This window comes from Schistocerca americana, chromosome 6 (genome assembly GCF_021461395.2).
Source record: "Schistocerca americana isolate TAMUIC-IGC-003095 chromosome 6, iqSchAmer2.1, whole genome shotgun sequence".
In the NCBI taxonomy this organism is placed as follows: Eukaryota; Metazoa; Arthropoda; class Insecta; order Orthoptera; family Acrididae; genus Schistocerca; species Schistocerca americana.
Genome location: NC_060124.1, coordinates 198,547,972 through 198,566,440, shown reverse-complemented (window position 1 = coordinate 198,566,440; position 18,469 = coordinate 198,547,972). Strand labels below are relative to the sequence as shown.

Genomic DNA, 18,469 nt, shown 5'->3' with positions numbered 1-18,469 from the left:
GCAGGTACTGCTGGTGGTTGGTAGGTTTGATGCAGATTGAGGTAATGATGTAGCCATTCTAGACGTGGAAAATATTCAATATTCCATAAATAAACAAGAACCAGACCTTCCAAACATTACAAATACTAAATGATAAACAAATGCAGGATGCAAGAACTGAACCTGTGATTGTAACCACTACATCAAAGAGGATGACCTGGAGTGGGGGAGGACAAGATTTCGGCTGGCGGGCCATGCCCAGGGCAGAGTGCAAAGCTCTCAGTCTAGCTGGCATGTTTTCCTCACCGTCACGCCACGCTGTCTGAAAATTAGGAAGGTAAAGAGGGGAAATTTAAATGGCAGTGCAGCCGCAATGCATACGACTGTTTTATATTTCACATTTCTCAACAACAGACCACAAACGAAACAAATTTTCAGCTTTCGTTAACTATTTTTGATGCACAGAAGACAATTTTTATTTGGTACAAACTGTCAACATATGCACAGACGCAGAAAATTTCAGAGCTTTGCACTAACCTTGCCACTACTCATGACTTATTTAGTTTCATAATCGAAAAAAGGGTCTTTCACACATATATGTCGACAGAGACAGTGTAACACTTTTGCAACCTCATTAGAGAGATCCTACCTGAGAAAAGCGATGTAGACGCCCTGGAATTACCGTGCAAGTCAATTGGTTACATTTGCATGTGCACAGGGTCACTTTCAACTAAAATGGCAAACAACCTCAAACAGCTTGAAAATAATTCAAGGTTGATAGTGTCTTCAAAACCTTTATAAACCTACTCCTGTAATTCTTTCAACTCTGCAATTAATTCTTCAAATTTCACTTTTTTTAACGCCAGTGAGCTTAGGAAGCTGGATTGTTTTTGTCAGAATGTGATCCATGTACATTCTGATTTCGTTTTTAAATTAATCCCCATCAAATCAGAAGTTACCTTGCAATGTCTTACTTTGGGCAGTGTGCAGTCAGGTCCACATAGAACGCGAAGTTTGCCATCCATTCCGGACGATTTCATTTTCATTCCTGCGCTCATTTTTCCTTCATAAATTCAACAATTATGAGTTTCAAACTGAAAAATCATTCCAGGCATGGCCCTTGACTTAACCAATGTACTTTGCAGTAATATATAAAGGTTCCGTATGCTTTGTTCAGTTCCAATGAAAACTGTTGCAAATGACAATGGAATAATGCGTGCAACTTCAGAAATTTTACTGTTCGTGCCACCAATTTCTTCACGTGCTCCATGCCTGCAAATTTAGTGCAAAGTGCTTCTTGATGTGCAGAACAATGAATTTGCAGAAAAATACCACCGGTGTAATGACAGGCAGTTATCTCTCAATATTAGTAAGTGTAACCTACTGCGTATAACAAGGCGAAAATCCCCATTAACGTACAAGTACAAAATAAATGCCCAGTCTTTGGAAGCAATAACATTCATCAAGTATCTAGGTGTGACTATTCGAAATGATCTCAAATGGAACGATCAGATTACACAAGTAACGGGCAAGGTGAACTCTAGATTGTGGTTTATTGGTAGAATCTTGAAGCGATGCAGTCCTTCAACAAAGGAAATTGCTTACTATATGTTAGCTCATCCAGTCTTAGAGTATTGCTCGTCTGTATGGGACCCTTACCAGTTGGGTCTCAGTCATGAACTTGAAAAGGTCCAAAGAAGAGCGGCAAGATTCGTGACTGGTACATTTAGCCATTGCAAGAGTGTTGCAAAATCTCATAGAAAGTTTGAAGTGGGGCACACTTGCAGATAGACAACACGCTAAACGGAAGGGCTGCTTACTAAATTCCGAAATCCGATCTTCACTGAGGATGCAGAGAATATATTATTACCACCAACATTCAAATCATACAATGATCACCATTCAAAAACAAGAGAAATTAGAGCTTGTACTGAGGCATTCAGACAGTCGTTTTTCCCTCGTGCGATCTGCGAGTGGAACAGAGGGGGGGAAATGTGACTTTGGCATGAATTATGCCCTCTGTCACGCACTGCTTGGTGGCTAGTCGAGTATGTATGTAGATGTAGAATCCCATCTGTTGACTGTTGTTATTTTTTGCTCTTTCGTTGTCAACTAAATCTCTAAATTCTTTCTGGATAATGTTGTAATTTAGTTTCTTAGTATATATGCACTACCAGTCATTTACGCAAATTGAGAAATCTCACCCACCTCGTCTGTCGTTCCCATTCATTTTAAAGAATTTTGACGACAGCTCAATAAACCTCTCTCTCTCTCTCTCTCTCTCTCTCTCTCTGTCTGTGTGTGTGTGTGTGTGTGTGTGTGTGTGTGTGTGTGTGTGTGTGAACAGTCACTGGACCTGTGGACATACCATGAACAAATAGCAAACCTTAAACAGCACTGACTGCATGATTCTGCCAAATTCGGAGTTTTTCTGACTATAACCTGCCACATCACAAAGCTGAATGAAATGGTGCACTGTTCTGGGTACTTCCGAGAAGGACCAAGCAAAGTCGAGTAACAGGCCGGGCCTTGGCCCGAACAAGGTGGATGTGTGAAGTCTGGCATGCCATGGCCGGCCCTGATGTAAGGCACGCAACATTGCTGCCCCTACTTACAAACCTGAGATCCACTGTTTTGGAACAGACTATAGCTCTTCCCAGATTTGGATCTAGTCTGTTTTTCTTACAGTAGTAATGGGAGCCTCACATTGATCTGTTGTGGTCACTGCGCGTAAACATAGAATCACTTTCCCCAAAGCATCGTGATTGTCGGGCAGACCTTTAGGTTGCTGGGTAAGCACTCAATGGTATTTTGTCTTGTAGAAATCTCTGGCAATGATCAACAAATCTCTCTCTCAATTAACAAAGCTATCTAATCATGGCTGTGTTTGACATTCAGTGCTGCTGCATCAACTGCATGGTTTCAACTTTAACCCTCATATCTCTCCTCCCACTATTAGCCTTATTATCGATGTATCATCACATATGGTGTTCCATAAATGCCATCAGTACAACATTTGGAAGTCTGCTAATGTTTTTTGGTGTACTCTTTTTGGGGGCTTTGCCTCGGTGTACTGGCACCACTTGACAAAGCAATCTTGTGTCATCTCCCCCACACATTACTCTCCTTTATTGAGCTATACAGATCTTCTGCCGATTGTAGTCAAAGATTTTCTCAAGATCTGAATGAAATTTGTCCCAGCTCTCGAGCGTTTCCTCAGTCTCAAACCAACGCTAGGCTGTATTGCTCACAAAAAAAAGTAGCTGTTGCAAAGATGAATTGTGTCATCTCAACCATTATTAGCGAATCCTACTAGTAATTTCATCGGACCCTGGATGTTCTCTCCTGACAATTATACTGGGTGCCCGATAGGCATCTGACTCACTGACATTTTGTACTCCTTGATATCTTGACAGAGCAGATCATAAGAGCAATGTACTACACTTTCACATGCCTGCCTATAAATGTGACAGCTATTGGGTAATATTACTGGAATCACATCAACATCTATGTCTGGGATACTCAGCATCTCAACCAAACTATGTCAAATACAATCCAGAATCAAGTGCAATTACAGTAGCAGTATCATCAAGAAGAACAAACATTTCACACAGAAAGCACATTTATTAAGGCCACACAAAAATAGAGATGGATCTGAAATGTCTCAGTGCTATTTACACATGCGTAGAATGTTTTAGTAAATCACAATATTCAATAAATAAGTTAGTTCCAGAGCCTTTTAGAAATCATGAATCTTACATGATGTGGGAATTGAACTGGTTATTACACGTTGCCAGCCAGTGACAACAACTGCTACACCTTGCCAAATGACAAACAGCATGTAGCAATATTCTGTATACAATACTATCAATTATGTTTCATAAAATACTTCTGACCTGTGTAAAATAATTTGCCCATTCATCCCTTCATTTATTTCTCCTCTTCATGATAAACTCTGTTAAGTGAACACTGGAAGTACTGCGAATTTGACTTGTGTGTTCTGGAACACCCTCAAGAGACTTCACTTTTTAAAACTTGATTTTGTGATTAAAAAGAGAGAGATACCCATCCAGCATAGCTTTCATCAGTCTTCTCTATGATGAACCATTATGCACCATTCTCTTTTAGCAAAATGTTTGTGAATTAATATTTTGTTTTTCTTTTTACAATTAGTTTTGTGTAGGTGCAGCATGGGTAGCCTGATCAGTGTTTGAGAAGTATTAGCAGCAGGCGACAAATCAGTAGAACGACAAAATTCTCATTCAGAAAGAACAGCAGTACATGGCCTTGCTACTTATTCTGGATTACATGTACAGTAAGGCTCATGATGCAGACTAATTCACGACTCCCCCTGTCTGTCTCTTAATCTGATCTACTCTTAAGGTATTCTCATAGAACGAAAAATTAGTGTCACACAATATAATACCTAATAATTGTGTGTAGTTAGAAGCTGTTGGTCTATGCACATTACAGACAGCTGTCAGACACACACACACACACACACACACACACACACACACACACACAGAGAGAGAGAGAGAGAGAGAGAGAGAGAGAGAGAGAGCGCACGCATTAGCAGTCTATAGCTGCAGCCTCCCTATGTGATGAAGTGACTCTCAGCATGTTGTTGTGAGTGGCTGTTCAGTGCAGGTAAATGTGTCTGGCATGGAAATATTGTATAACTTTCTGACAACTGTTCAGTCTGGCTTCTGTAAAGGATTCTCCACTGATCACTTTAAACATGGCAATGTGGAAAAGCTCCATGTTATCAGATATCGCTTTCAGCATCATCATTGTCACCATTCTCTTTCTCCTCCTCCTCCAATCTTGATTCAGTCGGTACATGAAATATCAAAATGCTTTCACAAGCTGTATGTTTATAATGCTCACTGTTCACAGTGAAACTGAGTTGAGGGATGACAATGATATAAATACACACCTGGAAATTGAAATAAGAACACCGTGAATTCATTGTCCCAGGAAGGGGAAACTTTATTGACACATTCCTGGGGTCAGATACATCACATGATCACACTGACAGAACCACAGACACATAGACACAGGCAACAGAGCATGCACAATGTCGGCACTAGTACAGTGTATATCCACCTTTCGCAGCAATGCAGGCTGCTATTCTCCCATGGAGACGATCGTAGAGATGCTGGATGTAGTCCTGTGGAACGGCTTGCCATGCCATTTCCACCTGGCGCCTCAGTTGGACCAGCGTTCGTGCTGGACGTGCAGACCGCGTGAGACGACGCTTCATCCAGTCCCAAACATGCTCAATGGGGGACAGATCCGGAGATCTTGCTGGCCAGGGTAGTTGACTTACACCTTCTAGAGCACGTTGGGTGGCACGGGATACATGCAGACGTGCATTGTCCTGTTGGAACAACAAGTTCCCTTGCCGGTCTAGGAATGGTAGAACGATGGGTTCGATGACGGTTTGGATGTACCGTGCACTATTCAGTGTCCCCTCGACGATCACCAGTGGTGTACGGCCAGTGTAGGAGATCGCTCCCCACACCATGATGCCGGGTGTTGGCCCTGTGTGCCTCGGTCGTATGCAGTCCTGATTGTGGCGCTCACCTGCACGGCGCCAAACACGCATACGACCATCATTGGCACCAAGGCAGAAGCGACTCTCATCGCTGAAGACGACACGTCTCCATTCGTCCCTCCATTCACGCCTGTCGCGACACCACTGGAGGCGGGCTGCACGATGTTGGGGCGTGAGCGGAAGACGGCCTAACGGTGTGCGGAACCGTAGCCCAGCTTCATGGAGACGGTTGCGAATGGTCCTCGCCGATACCCCAGGAGCAACAGTGTCCCTAATTTGCTGGGAAGTGGCGGTGCGGTCCCCTACGGCACTGCGTAGGATCCTATGGTCTTGGCGTGCATCCGTGCGTCGCTGCGGTCCGTTCCCAGGTCGACGGGCACGTGCACCTTCCGCTGACCACTGGCGACAACATCGATGTACTGTGGAGACCTCACGCCCCACGTGTTGAGCAATTCGGCGGTACGTCCACCCGGCCTCCCGCATGCCCACTATACGCCCTCGCTCAAAGTCCGTCAACTGCACATACGGTTCACGTCCACGCTGTCGCGGGATGCTACCAGTGTTAAAGACTGCGATGGAGCTCCATATGCCACGGCAAACTGGCTGACACTGACGGCGGCGGTGCACAAATGCTGCGCAGCTAGCGCCATTCGACGGCCAACACCGCGGTTCCTGGTGTGTCCGCTGTGCCGTGCGTGTGATCATTGCTTGTACAGCCCTCTCGCAGTGTCCGGAGCAAGTATGGTGGGTCTGACACACCGGTGTCAATGTGTTCTTTTTTCCATTTCCAGGAGTGTATATTGTAAACAAACATTTCAGAAAATATTCAAAATTTAACATACAGAAGAAACTCAAACACAAAAATTTGACAGCACTAATAAGCATGCTTTAAGATGGACATAGTACATTTAAGGCCCCACTTTTCACTACCCGCAGCTGATGATTGCGAAAATTAACAACATGTATGTGTTCGGCATTTGTAGTAAATCTGCTTGCATTGGTAACCTGCCAAATCCTGTCACCCAACGCAGTACAAAAGAGTCTCTCCCACCCTTCCATGATCTACTGGCTTATTCACTTCCCCAACAGACACCAAGAAATATACAGAGAGTTAATTATACTAAAACAAATAGCCACACACATGGATTCTTAGCACACCACATTATACAACTAAACAATAAAAATTAAGAAATAAGAAGAACGAAAACACTGTGGAATATACCCAACAGCAAATAATAGCAATAATTTTGTCCAGATAACATATTATGGACAAATTTCTCAACAAACTTACAGTAAGAACTCAAAATGATGTCCCTCTGTGATAAGAGCAGCCTGACATCTCCTGAACACATTACTAAGCACCCGACAAATTTTGGCTGCCGAAATCTGGGAAATGACTAGCCAAATCCTGACTTCCAACTCTTCGAGCATGTGGGGATTGGTTGCATACAATTTGTCTTAACATTCTCCATAGACAAAAATCACACGGATTTAGATCTGGAGAACAAGGGCACTCAACTATTATTCTATCATCAAAAATGCTTTGTACTGTCGTCATAGAAGAATTGGCAATGTGTTGTCTTGCACTGCTCTGAATGAAATAACCATACATCTTTTCATTAGGTGTTTTCGAGGATACAAATTTTTTAAAAAATCATGATGCGTTATATTGTTCTCATACTTGTCAAAAGGTATTGTTTCATGGAAGAATATTGATCCAATAATTCACTTGCACTAATTGCACACCATACTCCTGTTTTCACATCATGTGGAAGTTGTTGATGTAATTCATGATTTTCAGAGCTCCAAAGTCTATTGTTCTGAGAATTTACTTATTCTGACAAATGTAGACATGCTTAATCAGAAAAAAAAATCTCACGATCAACTTCCCGGCATGCACAGACTGTAACAGCCAGTTACAATAACGATGTTGAGCAACAGTGACTGAGTTCAGAGTTGCTCCGTTGATGCATTATCATTATTCAATTTCAGTGTGTACAAAGCTCTGTGACCAGATGTTCTTGACATCGCTCATCTAGTTTATTTTCTGTTAAAACACTAAGTTTTCTAGGCCTTTGTTTGTGAACCACAGATCGAGTATCTTGAAATTTCTCCACCAATCTGTGTATCACCAAATCATTGGGAACATGCACATTGGGAAGTTATTGAATGAATTCAAGCGAACATTCCACACAGATCATGTTTTTGCATAGTTCAACAGAAGAAAACCTCACTGATCCTCAATGGAAACTCGACAGCAAACTCAAAACAAAACACCCGAACACTCAGTACAGAAGACGCAACAGCATTTCTGTCTGAGGACCAGGCCCAGTGACACACAGGCGGGGTAAGTCCCGGACTTAGCGCAGTTGCAATAATGACAGCTAATAAAATTATTTTAAGTGATTAAACTTGACAAAAACTCAAAATAAAACACCATTTAGCTCAGTTTTCACTTTTTCAAATAGGGCTGTGTTTGAGCACGACTCAAACTGTTTGAATAGTTTACGTCACAGTTCGGCAAATGTTGTATTCTGTTCAATCTTTTGATCGGCCCAAGATCTACTGATTTTTGCTGGTACTATATCCATGACCTGTCAGTGTCTGTATGGCACTGTGGATTTTAATAATAAAAATAACTGTGAAATACAAACTAAAATTCTTCTAGAGTATACATCATTTGTAACAACAGCAACTATCTATAAATAAGAGTTTTCAATATTGTTTCTGTCAAATTCTCATGCGGTCACTCATCCAGCAATCTAGTGATGTCTGACCGAGACTGATGCCGCCACTGTGATTTATTCTCACGATAGGAATTACAGTCAGTTTACCACGATATATTTTGTTTGTTACGAATTTAATTTTTCATTAATTTTCTTCACTGTTTCATCTTAATGTAGCAATTTCAAGTAAATTGGTCAAGAATTTTGAAGGAAATCAGTCAAGTACTTTCCGAGACATTTGGTAACAATGTTTCTCCTTTATATATAATTTATTTATTGTGGGTATTAAAAAACAAATACACTATCTCCACCCAAATGTTCATTATGGGATAACGTAGAAATTTCAAGCAAGGCCTCCAAGAATTTTTAGTGTTTTTTGGTAACAACCTTTCCTTTTTGCATATTAGGTACATATGTGTTTCATGTCATATCATAAAATTTCATGTAGACATCAATCTTCCTCTTGTCTTGAAGCTAAAGTGTGCCAAACTTTATCAAAATTGAAATAAAACTGTAGATTTGTGTGAACTGCAAACAAACAGACACACACGTGCTGGATCTTGCTTTATATACACCTACCAATGGGTAGCCCCACAAGTGGTGAATTCCCCAACATACCAAAAAGACTGAGTGGTCCACAATGTTCCAGAATGTTCCAAAACATTCGAAAGTGTTCCGAAATGTTCTACAATGATCTGGGATGATTCGGGATGTTCTCAAACATTCTGGATTCTTCCTGAATATTCCAGACTACTCCTGAACATTTCAGAACTTCCCATATCATTGTGGAACATTCTGGAACATTTTAGAATGCTCTCGAATGTTCTCAAATACTCTCAAATGTTCTATAAATTCCTAGAGGGCGAAACTTCCCAGCCCTTATATCTTCGAAAGCGCACCCTTCAGATAAAAATGGGAATCTTCTTCATGGATGGAGGGTAGTGGGCTACCACACCATGTAACTATTTTGATCGTTTCTGAGGTTTAGCTGCATGCACGCTGTACCCTTACTTTTGTAATGTATTATACGTACTGATTAATTACTTTGTAATTTAACATTTTGTAAAAGCCTTCTTATGCAACCTTTTAAATGGACAATGTGAACAGTGCCATAGTCACTCTCTGTTGAGCTTTCACGGAGTCATTCAGAAAAACAGAGCTGAGCCACAGTCAATTAGTTCAGTTCAGTAAACTGCTACTAATTACATGAGGTGTAATTGAAAACTGACTCCACAGGACCTGTGGATGATACTGATCCTAACGAACATTGTAAACAGCAATATGATCAGTATCTGAGTTAAAATGAAAATAAATGTTCAGCAACTGCAATTTAAACTTTGCGAATACTGTCTTGATTATTATGATTTGTTACAAGTATCTATTCACCCACAAGAACCGCAAAAAAATACAAATTGATATTATTGTTACTTTGCCTTTGTCCCGCACCAGCACACGGTCGGCATTGTTGTTAACAAATTTGGCATGGTAGTTTAAGGGGGATGGATGCCCCTCCTGCCACCACCCCATTATCACCCAGGACGGAATGTGTGTACCCCAACTGTTTGCGTGCAGTGTTATTCATGCGAAAGTTGGCAAAGTTTCGCTAAATGTTACAAATAATGTAACTGAGGCGAGACTTCGCTAGCAACCTAGTATTCATCTAATGGGATGTGGGAAACCACCAAAAAACTACATCCAGGCTGGCTGGTGGCACATCTATCCTCACTGTTAATCAGCCGAGTGGATTCAATCAAAGGGCATGTGCACCTCCCAGTCCCAGGAGCTGCACTTTAACATGCTTGGCTATCCTGACAAGTCATACAAACTGAGAACTAAACAACAAAAATTACCCTGTTGGTATTTTCTGTTACTCTGCCAGGTCTGTCAACAGATACATCAGGCTCATGGGAGAAACATCGATGTGAGCCGGAGAGGACAGTCAGGAATGTTAGGCACTGTGGCATTCTATGTTAATGTCTTCACATGAACTCACACTGACTATTGTAGATACTGAATTACCAGCAACATGTGAATTAGAAGTTAAAATGGAAAGAAAATTAGAGTTCAATGTGCACCTTCACAGCCACAGTGTGTCAAGAGCACAAGCTCAAACTGGACAAGGACCTAGACTATGGATCTGTCTAAAACAAAGATTCCCCAATTGGCTTCAAGTTTTTCAGGGAATCTACCATAAATTGTAACTCGGGATAGCCAGATCAGGATTTGAACCCTATTCCTCCTAAACATATATCTGGTGCCTTCGGCACTGCACTCACTTGGAAAGATTCCACAAAGCTGTTTACACTGACAAACACGATTTACAGACAAATTTACTGGAATCAACACGTACTTAAAGAAATATATCTAAAAACAAAGAAGATGTGACTTACCAAACGAAAGCGCTGGCAGGTTGATAGACACACAAACAAACACAAACATACACACAAAATTCTAGTTTGTGTCTGTGTATGTGTGGATGGATATGTGTGTGTATGCGAGTGTATACCTGTCCTTTTTTCCCCCCTAAGGTAAGTCTTTCCGCTCCCGGGATTGGAACGACTCCTTACCCTCTCCCTTAAAACCCACATCCTTTCGTCTTTCCCTCTCCTGCCCTCTTTCCTGATGAAGCAACCGTTGGTTGCGAAAGCTAGAATTTTGTGTGTATGTTTGTGTTTGTTTGTGTGTCTATCAACCCGCCAGCGCGTTCGTTTGGTAAGTCACATCTTCTTTGTTTTTAGATATATTTTCCCACGTGGAATGTTTCCCTCTATTATATTCATATCATTAATTTGAACCCGTACTTAAAGAAATTTAGAAAAGGTTTGAAATCAGGTTTAAAGTTTATTAGAAGTCCTCGAAGTGCTCTCATTACCAAATCCTGGGTGAGTATAATCTGAAAGTCATACCTCCTGAACTAAGTATCACACTACAATGTAATACAATTTTTTCAGGTACATTCAGCAGTATACGTGAATACTGTCTACAAAATGTGTTGGAAACAGGATCAGTAGTAAAGAAGTAATAAATTAAAGTGTCATGTCTGATGCTGACAGTTTAGTCCAGAGCAGAAAAAATCTAGTAAGCGATGAACTTTTTTCCTTTCATTATTGTGGGAGGGTGGGCAGAGGTGGGAGGGCGCATTTGCAGCGGGGAAAAAAGTTTCGCAAAGGTTTGAAATTACATGTAAAGTTTGTAAGATGATGTTAAGTGCTCGCATTATCAAATACTGGATGAATACAATCTGGGTACTTGAGCGCAGAGTTATGATGCCTCAAGACATATACACAGTTTATAGCTGTAATTCTTGTCTTCTTGTGTTAAACCTTTAGTATACGATTATCTCTCTTCATGACTAGATTATGACAACATTTTTAATTTTCAAATTTGGTCAATAGCTATGCAAAATATTGAAAATCAAATCTTTGTTGCCCCTGAAAGTCATTAGGCAGGTAACCTCCAACTGGGACTGTTAACCACGAACCTAGCCATTTAGTAAAACAGATTGCCCGTGGTAACAATGAGGGGTTCTGCCACCTGTTAAAAATATACAGTTATTACAACTACTTGTTTTCTGTGTGTAACTTGATTGGATGTGCAGTTCAAAATTATTCTCCTCTATTTTCCACAACTATAAAGCTGCCTAAAAAACATGCCACTTCCAACTCCGCTGGATTCAACAAAGGCATTATCTCACTAAATACAAACTCACATTACTCTACAAATAGGAATGCGGAACAGTAGCCTACTTCATAAGGCACATAGTAAATCTATTAATAATACTCTGACATTAATAACAGTCTAATAAAATGTGAGTGTATTACCTGACGGATGGAAGCATAGTAGACTGGAAAGTAATGCAGAAAACAGGCAGCAATCTTCGGAGATAGACAGGAGCCATTTCAGGGTCCCCCTTTGGTTCTGAACTCTCTTCTGTTTGCTGCTGCTGCTGCTGCTGCTGCTGCTGCTGCTGTGGCAATTGCTGTGGCTGTTGCTGTTGCTGTTGCTGTTGCTGCTGCTGCTGCTGCTGTGGGGGTAGCTGTGGTGATGGTCGTGGCTGCTGTTCTTGTTCATGTTGGTCCTGCTGCTGCTGCTGCTGCTGCTGCTGCTGCGAGTCTGGTTCTTGTGAGGAGGATTGTGTTTCTGGCTGCTCTTGCTGAGGTTTTGTACCTCCAGGCTCCGATTGTTGGCCCTGATCACGGCTGCTGCCAGCTGCAGCTGCAGGTGCAGGTGCAGGTGCAGGTGCAGATTCCGAAATGCCACCCGCACCCGATGCCTGCGACGACGATTGAGAGTCCGCTGTCGAAGTCCCTGGGTCCTCTGTGGCATCGCGTGTCTCCTGTGGAACCATCCATTCACCAGGACTCTGGAGAATAGCAGCCACCTGCAGAGTAGATCCGTAATAAACATGATACAGATGAATTTTCGTTCCTTATAACTAATACCTGTGAGATCTCGAGTGCAGGAAATTAATGTTGACCTTTCTTCCATTAAGTGGCAGTCACATATCCCAGAAGCAGAAAATACTTCTAATGTTTTGTGTTTTGATAGCCTTTATAGTGTTTCTGGATTACAACTTTGCAATTAAATTTCTGTTTTCTTTTTAAATAGAATTTCTTACATCCAGTAAGGAAAGAAAATTCACAACTCCGAAATAAATTTAGATCTGTAAACTGTATTACAGAAAATTTAACTTAACACTTTGGAGAGCCGAGTGGAAGTTGGGCCATCATTTTCTGGATATGTGAGCCACTAGCGGCTCGTAAACTGGACTCGTTTCATACGAGAACAATGTACAGATGTCTCGCTACCTGTCCCTTGACTGGTGTTGCCTTCTGTCGTCAATTTCTAGAATTATTTCACAAGACATATCAGCAAAAGTAACAGCTGCTGTTGCGAATGGCCGAGTCAATACAATTGCACTGACGCAATTTCGAGTGTGTACTTGTTAGGTTTTGCAGTTTGCTGGAATTCTTCTACAAATACGTGATATCTGTTGCGTGAGCAAGAAATTTTGGATGCTCAAGAGGAATAAATTGCTCACTGAATCACCTGACACTTCTTTCTTGGGTGAATAATTATACTTTCTGTCAATCATTTTAAAACTTGTATCTATTAAAGAACTAAAGTAAATATGAAAGATAAATCTTGAAGTTTGGCTCTTTTTTAGTATGTACTGGTGCTGAAAATACATCAATTACATATGTGCCAGTAATGCTTTAAATAACAGCATAAATGGCCAGTTTCCTAGGCTCGGTATTCTTCTAAGTGGCTGGTCTCCAAAGTGTTAAATGTTACTTGTGAGATGGCAAGAAGTATGGCAGAGAGAGGTGAACAAGAAGAAAAAAAAAAAAAAAAAAAAAAAGTTAAATAATCTGTTATTCAGTTTTATGCATGATGTACTTATGTACTCAGGAAGAAATGCACTATGTTACTGTCGTGGACATACAGCTAACAGCTTGTAACAGAGAAATATGCCTGACTGCTAACACAGCTAGAGCTAACTGTCAGTAGCTCTACAGGTGATGGGCATGTGAAGCAGAAATGAATTTTCGAAGAGTTTATTTCTTTGCTGTAATATAATATGAAAAATTTACAATTCTATTAAGAAAGGAACTGAGGATTGCTTTTTTAATTTAACAATGCAGTATATTTAACTGTTATTGTGGTAAGGCTGCCAAACTATTCAGTCAGGAGAATTCTCCAGGAACTTAAGCGCATGACACATTCATGTTCGTCAATGCTGCAACAAACATTTGTTGTGCACCCATTCACCTCATTAGTTAAATAGTGAATTTGGAGAGAAGAAGGTTGGATAGAAAGGCTACCGTTTCCCTATCCATTAATGATGTTATTAAAGCTGGAGCGCAAGCTGGGTCTGAGAAAGATTTGGTAGGATATCGACTAGGGTACTTTCAAACAAAACATCCCAGAATTTGACTAAATTTTCAACTGGAAAATAATCACCACATTTGAATTTCCATTCATTGGATTCTAACAATTTCAAAGCTGAAGGTGCCAACGAGCCATAAACCTGGCAACCATAATCCAGTCGGAATGAGACAAGAGCCTGGTAAGTGCAGAGGGGACTAGCACAATCCGTACCCGAAGAGGTGCAGAAAGAATTAAACTTCCTCATGTAGCTACAAAGCATTTAAAATTAGCTGCGACTTGACATTTGGCTAACGGGCAACATAACGCCGTTGCCCAGGTAACACCAATAGCAAGCTGGCTTTCCCTACCACACTGCCAGCAGTTCGATTGGCAAAGCACCCCTATTGCCGTGCTGTGGATAAGAAGTACCACGTGGTGTCACACATTAGGTGCACCTGTGTTTGTTAACTCTCATTGTAAAGCGGTATCTTTTGGTGTACAAGTATTTTACAGTCATCCAGTATTGTGAAAGAGCATTCTGTGTTGGCATTGCATTAACAACAACAGAGCAGCATATCTGAACATGAGATTCACGTTACAAGTGGCTATCCAACAACATGTTGCCCAGCTGTGACAATTTTTTGCTGCAAAATATTCCTCCAAATTCGACAATTGTAATGAACAATGTGCCATACCAGTCTGTTGTGACGGATAAAGCTCCAACAATGCAGTGGAAGGAAGCAAGTATTTTACTCTTGTAAGTACAAAGAAATGTTCCACTGAATGAAGTTGAACCTGTATAAGGCAGAGTCAATGGAACTTCTAGCTCTATAGAAACCGAAAACTCCATGCTACCACGTTGACGAACTGGCTAACATTAATTGGCATAGTTTAATCATGATTCCTCCATATCACACCCGATTAAATCCAGTTGAGAATATATGGGCCCAGGTGAAAAGAAGCATGGCAAGAAACAACAATAAGTTTATGCACAGTGATGATGTGTGATATCATTTGCCAAAATCTTGTTTTGATGACTCAAATCGTTTGAGATACAAGGGATTTATAAATATTTCATTCTGGCTTTTTAGGCTGCCATTAGTGACTGAGCACTTTACACACGCTACACCTTCTTGAGATAAGACAGCGATAGCCTTCCAAGCTTAAAAAATAATCAATATGTTACCTATATTTCGTATGCAGTAACACGACCTACACCTACCACACGCCAAACATAAAATCATAGTGATCCCCATTGTTCATTGCAAACTTTAAGGATATCCCTTAGAATTTCACCTAACCTCGAAATCTCGCAATAAGTATGACTGTTAACAAAATAATAGGCAGCTCATTCTAAATCTGATAAATGAAACTATAAGACAACAACGAAAATAATCAACTACTGATAATATAATGTGACTGGATAGATAAAAAAATCTACTCACCAAGCAGCAGCAGCAGCAGCAGCAGCAGAACGAGAGAGCGCGCGCGCGTCCCCAACATTCAGTCTTTCCTTCTCATCCCATCCAGTTATGTCTCCCCTCACCTGAGGTACTGGGCAACTTTTCCAAGCTGTACCCCTTTCCCTAAACCTCTCTAGTCCTCTTCCTTCACCCCTCTCCCCTCTTCCTTCCCCTTCAACTCTTCTGCTGGAAGAAGAGCCACTGGCTCTGACAGCTGGCTTAAGTTAAACCTACCTACCTACCCCCCCCCCCTCTCTCTCTTCCCCCCCCCCCCTGTGTGTGTGTGTCTGTGTGTGTGTGTGTGTGTGTGTGTGTGTGTTTTTGTTTTCTCCTGCCACTGCTTGGTGAATAGACTTTATCTATCCAATTAAATGAAGCTCTAAGACATGTACGAAACAAGATTTTTTTCCCTGAATAGTTTCTTTAACATCATTTAAGAAAGACTAAAGATCAGGCAGCTTGAGTGACTTCTTGTTCAAGCAGTCAAGCAAATTTGCTAGCTTTCGTGTCAAGTAGCATGGCACTTTTGCCGCACACTGATGTACTCTGCACACACTGTCAGCTATGCTCCTCTGCACTCGCTCCAAACCAAACTGTCAAAAGTAGCTGATTATTTTAAATGCACTCTAGTCTTTAGAGGATGAATATGGGGCAGCCGAGACAGCTTTTTATCAAACAGAAGGTCCAAAAATAAAGACTGCGCAACAATGTCCTCGTGCTGGGTATCCAAGTAGAGTTCTGGGACAGTATAGGCCATGGTATGACAAGAATTCATGAACCACATTTTTGCAAATGAAATTGGTAACCACGGGAAAGGGTACAAGCTGACGTCCTTCAGATGGCACTTTGGAGCTGGCATTCCACCATGGCTACAGGGTGGGAGCTGCAACAAATATGAAAGTCGTTGACATGACATATGGGGGTGGCCCACTGGCTGGACAGAGGTCACTAGCTCATTGATAGTGACGAGGAAGTGTGTGTCACTCAGCACGGAGTCATGAAGGGCATCATTCTCCCGTGGAGAGCTGAGTGGAGTACCAACTGGACCCAGAATAACTGGTGAGTTAAAAACAGCTGCAAAGAAGCGATGTAATTTAGAAAAAGCCTGTTGGATTGTGGTTTCCAGCCTAACCAGATGGTTGGTTGTCGATCATCCTTCCCAGAAACCATACCAACATGGGACAAAAGGTACCAAGATTTGAGAACCCAGCATAATCTGTGGGCAACCATCCTTTCAAGCAGTTTGCAGAACACATTAGTGAGGCTAACTGGTTGGTAACTGCCAGTAGATTTTTGGCTTTTCCCCTGGATTAAGGAGTGAGACAATGATACTACTTCGCCACTGCTGAGGGAAGATGTGTTCTAGCCAAATACAGTTACAGAAACTGATGACATGTAGCCTTTGAGAAGCATTCAAATGTTGAATGATCTGTTTATCAATTGACTCAGAGTCACAGGCTGTTATTGGAAAATGAGGCACGGGCCGGAAGCAGTTTCCAGTCAGTGAAAGTTTCATTTTACAATTTGGCTTGGTGAGGTTGGGGGGCAGAAGAGGGAGGGAAGTGAAACTTGAAAGGTAGCTGGGTAAGAAGAGGATGCAGACATTTCGCGAAGTGGGTCACAAGTGTTCAGCAAGAACCAATGAATCATCAATACATAGACCATCCTGAAGGATTAATCCCGGAACAGTTGCTGATGTTTGACAGCTCGGAAGACTATAAAATTTGTTCCGTGACTGGGAGGGAGAAGCATATGTTTCCAAGGAAGAGATGTAATACCAACACCATCCTTCTTACTGCACTTCATAAGACAGTCAGCCTTAGTGTGGAGTTGCTTAAAATTGAGGCCTGTGAAGGATGCAGCTCAAGACACTGCAGGGCCCTACAATGATCCTGAATAGATATTACAATGTCTTTGGTTCACCATGGGACTGGCCAACAGTGCAGCATGAAAGAGGAATAGCAGTTCCAGTAGCACGAGTGAATGTAACAACAGAGGTATTTAACTGTCAGTTGGATCTTTAAAGAGCTCATCTGGTAATTGGTCCATCAGGCCACGATAAAGAAGTGATGGTATTATATATAAGGTCAACAGTCAAAAAGGTGCCATGACTGGCACTGGAGTAGGTAGTAGTACAATCACTGAGAAAACACGAACCGAGATCTGAAAGAAGCTGGTCAATGAGAAGGGTCCTATCAGACAATGTGTTATTTTCCGCAGGGTGTGCTTCACAATGAAATCCTCAAGCGAAGAGGACAAGAGGAGGCGGAGAGGAGGGGAGAGCTGTTGGATAAAGGAGTCATCACAAGGGGACTAACAGTCCTGCTTGAAGGTAAATAAATGTTATAAATGATGATTTCTGGGATAGTCTGCACTCACACCACTACTGTTTTCAACATGGTATGGACAGGAATCCACCCACTGATGATAACTGTGCGCACAAACATACAGACTCCTCTAGGAACACTGGGAACAGTTCAATTCTCACAGAATGCATGGTAACCCCAAAGCATTGAGGAATGGTCATCAGTCAGTTTCTTGGAGGGTGATACGGTCTGTAGAACTAAAAGGAAATTAGTCGCAGTTCCAGTAGGTGACAGCAGCATCCATTACAGTTCCGCTGGATCATCATGTTAAGGGTGCCCTAGTTAGGTGTGAAGGGGCCAGGAGGACCAGTCATGACCCAGGATCACTGCCAGCTACCGGTGGGGATGGAACCACATAAATGAACATTGGTTCAGATTATTACTGCGTGGGAGGATCTGGCACCTCCAAGGTCAATAGAGTATTATTATTATTATTATTATTATTATTATTATTATTATTCTTTCCTTTCTCAGACGTTATGTCTGGTTAAAACTGGAAAGCGA

General features: G+C 41.6%; 1 protein-coding gene across 1 annotated transcript in view; it reads right to left on the bottom strand.

Annotated features, from left to right (window-relative positions):
- LOC124620049 (E3 ubiquitin-protein ligase Ufd4) overlaps positions 1 to 18,469 on the bottom strand; it is a 307,195-nt gene that overhangs the window by 227,032 nt on the left and 61,694 nt on the right. Inside the window, 1 exon segment of the mRNA XM_047146715.1 lies at positions 12,087 to 12,646. Within this exon segment, the coding sequence (XP_047002671.1) occupies positions 12,087 to 12,646 (560 nt within the window).